Raw genomic sequence first — 4634 nt, forward strand, 5'->3', positions numbered from 1 at the left:
TTTGTTTGAAATGAGCCAATCAAACAACGCCAGCGAGCCTTGAACAATATTGGCCATTGACAATTGACGACGCTTGTGGAGGTGCGTTTTGGAACAGTACTGAAATCTCCAGGTCCATGCAGGATGCCATGCGATAGTTCTCAAGCACTTTTGATTTCAGCAGTGTTCCAACAGTGGAGGAATCGGTATGTTTCTTCGTGCAGCGAGTGGCAACAAATGTTATTTCATGAGGCGTTGTTGTAAACTCCATAATTAGTGATTTTTAAGCTATAGAACAACGTAAAAGGAGGAATTTACACCCAAACACCAGCAATGTTTTATCCTAGCACGTTTTAAAACATTTTTTCTCAAACAAGTCGATTAATGTGTCAACAATGGTCATCGTCGGGAAGGCCATGGTAGGCGGTCGTTGGGCTCTTGAGTTCGGTCACATGCGCGGGCGGTGCCAAAACGCAGTGGCCACCAACGCGCATCCAGCCAAAGTCGTGCTCCAGCACCAGACTTGTCGCGTGCGCATCCAAATGTTGCAGGACCAAGCGCTTGCCGGCGTCACGGTAGCGATGCGCCGCTTCTTTGAGCGCCGCCACCGCTGAAAAGTCGGCCAAACGGCACCCGCCGACGTCAATGACCACGTCGTCCGGGTCGGTCGCAATCTCCAGGAGGTCCCGGAAGCGCGATACAGACGAAAAGAGCAGTGTGCCGCGGAGGGCATAGATCTTTCGAGTCGATGTGGCGTGCGTCTCGACATCGAGAAAGGTGCCGCCGACCCATGCGTTGACAAGCGCTTGCCAGATGACGCCGGCGATGACCGCGACGGCCAAGTTGATGGCGGCTGCCAGCGCTGTCACAAGCACAATGGCAACGGCGTCCGAGACCGGAAGGTACACGAGCAGTCGGAACGTCGGCCAATGGAACGTGTGCGCAATGATGACGACGAGGATGCCCGTGAGACACGCGACAGGCACGCGCTCGACAACAGGGCTCGCAAACAGCAGAATCATAAAGGTCACGAGACCGCAGACGACACCGGACACGCGGTGCCGCCCGCCGTTGAGCACATTCCCGGTCGACTGGCCAATCATGGAGCAGCCCCCCATGCCCTGGAAGAGCCCGCACACAAGATTGCCGAGGCCTTGCGCGATGCATTCGGCGCGGCACGCCGCCATCGACAGCGGCTCTTTGGTCAAGTCGACAATCGCCTGGAGCGTCATGAGCGACTCAAAGAGCCCGACCGCCGCGAGACTCGCCGCCACCGAGATGACGAGCGACCAGTCCGTGACCCGCGAGAAGCCTGGTATCGCAAACGTCGGTAGCGCCCCCGCGAGCTTGGACGTATCGCCGATCGTGCGGACGTCGTATCCGAGGAGCGGGCGGTTGATGCCAAACTCGAGGCCGACACCGAGCAGTGCGACAACGAGAGTCGGCGGCACGAGCCGACCAACGACGGGCGTCCGGGGGAAGAAGTGCATGACAAGGATCGTCACGAGTACATGCACGAGCGTCATCCACGTCGTCGCACTGCTGGCGTCCATCCAAGCGAGACCGTGAGCTTGTTCGCACGCGCCAAAGAGCAAATTTGGCTTGGTGCATTTCTGAAAAGTGGTTTTTTGAGATAGCAACATCATGAGCGCGAGGCCATTGAGAAACCCAATGTGCGCCGTGCGCGGGATCATCGAGAAGAAGCGCGAAAGCGAAAAGATACCAAAGAGCAGCTGCATGAGACCGGCCAGAAAGACGGCGACGAAGAGATGCTCGACGCGCGCTTCATACGAGAGGTCGCGGAGCGCGCCGGTCCCGCTCGTGATCGTGGGCATGACGACGCCGAGTGCGCCGGCCGCACCGGCAATCGTGGCGGGCACACCACCAAAGAGCCCAACGAGGATGCCAAAGAAGCCTGTGGCGTAGAGACCGACGACCGGATCGAGGTTGGCGACGTAGCTGAACGCGACCGTCTCGGGCACCTGGAGAAGCGTCGCGGCGACGCCGCAGAGCACTTCTGTCCGAAGCACTGCAAGGTTGGCATAGTAGAAGCGCGCTGACGTGGCAACGTGCTGTGGCAGCGCGCGCATCGCCGACATCTTGGCGCTGGCGGCGCGTTGGCGGCCGACACTGGCGCGGACGCGCTCGTAGCCATGTGCTGCGGTGGCATGCACCGTCGCCCAGAGCGAGAGCGCCTCGTCGCCGGCGTCAAGTTGGATCAAGGACGGGGCGGCGGCGTCGCCCGTGCTCGTCGCGCGCCGGCGTGGCCACGGCTCGGTGTGGGTCATGCTTCTTGCGACTGCGCAGTAACTGGATAAGATGCAAACGCGCGGTGATTGGCCATCTCGCCAAGCCATTTCAGCCAGTCACGGACGAGAGCAATCACTCCGCAACCAACACAGCGACAAATGGCCGACGGGGCAGGGTACGTTGGGTTCACAAGGCTCGGCGCCGGCATGCCCGTGAATCTGACGGCGTGGATGATGGCCCATGGGAATTTGCATATTCGCTTGCACGGTAGTCGCAGGATGATGATGATTCGTGCTTGCCAGTGTGCTTGAAAGGTACACTGTGAGCGATGCATTGGTGCGATGCTGGAGCTGTGGAGCTGAGCTGTGGAGCTCAGCAGGTAGCACATTGAAGCTATGGAGATCAGCAGGTAGCAAATTGCTGAGCTGTGGATGTGTGTATGCGACGATGGGTACAAAGCGCGTACTACGTAGGTGTGTGAACGAGCAATGCTCCACGCAACGCTGTAATAGCGCTCGGTTGCTCTGTGCATGGCACCGAGAGTTGGCGCTGAGACCCACGAAGACTCCATCTACGACTAAGATTGGCACTAAGTCTAAGAAGGATACCCGCGGCGTCCGCGCTTGATCTTGATAGCGCGCCAAAATCGGCAAGCGCCGTCAACGTCAATACTGCGAAACAGCATATCAATTGAGATATTGAAAAATAGAGGTTTTTGGAAAGGCCACTCGATTGGACAAAAAGACAGGCTTTGTGCTGTTTTGTGCGCTTGGATTGGGTGAAATGGCGGCGCAGCGTCGAGATTCCATTGCCGACAAGAGCACGCGGGACGATGGCGTCAACGCTGCTGCTGCCGCTGACGCTTCCACCGAAGACGGCTGCGCGTGCCAAGCGGCCGCTGGGGAAGCTGCCAGCGACGAAGGCGGCGCCCACCAAGCGGCCGCTGGCGTCGTCCAAGAAGTACGGTGGCCCGCGCCTCATCACGGCCGCTGGGAAGAACGTGTGTCTCCTGTGCCGCAGCGCCCGGCGCCATAAGAAACGATGCCCGACGCAGATGGAGCGCGTGAGGTCCGCGCCGTGGCTGCCGCAATGCAATCTCACGCCCATGTCTCTAGGAGCGACTACATCATGGACGTACCCGAGGTGGCCGTCGCCACAGCGCCACCCATAACGACCTGCGCTACCAAGACGACCGACGACGATAATGACGCGTATAGCAGCGTGGGCACCGAGAGCGAAACGCGGCTGTTCCACCACTTTCTGCCGCGCTGCCCGGCCGACGACTTTGGCGCGATGGCCACGCAGTGGAACACGCTGCTTCGCGCGTGGCGCTTGTCCGACTGTGTCGAGATCGAGGTGACGACGGGCTGTATCACAGTACGCTTTCTCTGCCTACGCATGTAGCTCATGGCTTGTGTGCGTAGCTGGCCGACGTCATGTTCAAAACGCCCCAGCACCTCGCGACGTACGCGCGGAGCGTGGCGCCAGTGCCCACCGCAAAGCCTCGCCGTCGCCGTCGCGAAGACAACGATGACAGTAGCCCCAACGCTGCGAGCAAACGACAGTACCTGCCGTGTCCCCACTGCGGACACAAGACCCGGCGCCACTATGGCGACGTCGGCGACAAGTGCGCGCTCTTTGTCTACTACAAGCTCCGGAGCTTTGGCGCGACCTCGTATACGTTTGACCAGGCGATCCTCGACTTTGAGCATTTTCAAAAGCCTTTGACGCTACCTCAGCAGCGCAATGGCAGCTACATTGTGTAAAGCGAGATCAATACGACGCTATCGATGGGGGATGCAGTTCATCGAGCCTAGGGTTAGCGACAGACCCTAAACCTATATAGCGATAAGACCCCTTCCATCGCCACGGCTATCCATGCTGTCTCCATGCTCGTTTGGCACATGGCGAGTTCGTTTTTGGCACTGTTAGGTCAAGCGACCCACTGGTTTAGCGACCACATCGAGGCACGGACATGCTACGTGGTAGCGGCCACCGAGTGCGGCCACCGAGTGCGGCCACCGAGTGCGGCTCGTCTCACATCTCTAGCCACTCTCTACATGCCTTTCCAATGAGGTCTTAGCCCGCCAGCACCGCTGCGTCATCGAAGGAACAAACGAGGCGGCTCTCTCTTCATATCACGACCACCACCACGCCCACCATAAACGCTAAGAGAATAAACTTCGTACAGAAAACGTCATCTATCGTCCTTCATTCCGTATCGACATCGACTACACTAGCTTCTACTCGGCCGTCGATGGCGTCGTGGGCGACGTGATCCGGTCGAGGTACCCGCCTTCGTCGCAGAGTTCAAAGAAGATGCCTTCGCCGGCGTCGATGAGCGACTGCGGCGTGTCGCACTGCACGCAGCGGCCTTGGTCAAACACCATGATGCGGTCGCAGTC

At 59.0% G+C, this 4634-nt stretch overlaps 2 protein-coding genes across 2 annotated transcripts; one reads left to right on the forward strand and one right to left on the reverse strand.

The window, feature by feature from the left end:
- Positions 1-254: 254 nt before the first annotated feature.
- SDRG_17326 (hypothetical protein) lies at positions 255-2332 on the reverse strand. Its single transcript, XM_008623567.1, has one exon. It carries the CDS (start codon positions 2265-2267, stop codon positions 369-371), a length of 1899 nt encoding a protein of 632 aa, XP_008621789.1. The 5' UTR covers positions 2268-2332; the 3' UTR covers positions 255-368.
- Positions 2333-2997: 665 nt separating this feature from the next.
- On the forward strand, positions 2998-4100 carry SDRG_17327 (hypothetical protein). Its single transcript, XM_008623568.1, has 3 exons — positions 2998-3297; positions 3345-3606; positions 3654-4100. The coding sequence occupies exons 1-3, from the start codon at positions 3062-3064 to the stop codon at positions 3993-3995; spliced, it is 840 nt and encodes a 279-aa protein (XP_008621790.1). The 5' UTR covers positions 2998-3061; the 3' UTR covers positions 3996-4100.
- The last annotated feature ends 534 nt before the right edge of the window (positions 4101-4634 follow it).

Source organism: Saprolegnia diclina (assembly GCF_000281045.1).
Source record: "Saprolegnia diclina VS20 unplaced genomic scaffold supercont1.267, whole genome shotgun sequence".
Lineage (NCBI taxonomy): Eukaryota > Oomycota > Saprolegniomycetes > Saprolegniales > Saprolegniaceae > Saprolegnia > Saprolegnia diclina.

What these genes read in the sequence shown, in the direction of transcription:
- SDRG_17326 (XM_008623567.1), bottom strand. Translation starts at nt 2,267, where the DNA reads ATGACCCACACCGAGCCGTGGCCACGCCGGCGCGCGACGAGCACGGGC.
- SDRG_17327 (XM_008623568.1), top strand. Translation starts at nt 3,062, where the DNA reads ATGGCGTCAACGCTGCTGCTGCCGCTGACGCTTCCACCGAAGACGGCT. An exon ending in ACGCAGATGGAGCGCGTGAG is followed by an intron (nt 3,298 to 3,344) that starts GTCCGCGCCGTG and finishes CCATGTCTCTAG; the next exon opens with GAGCGACTACATCATGGACG. An exon ending in TGACGACGGGCTGTATCACA is followed by an intron (nt 3,607 to 3,653) that starts GTACGCTTTCTC and finishes TTGTGTGCGTAG; the next exon opens with CTGGCCGACGTCATGTTCAA.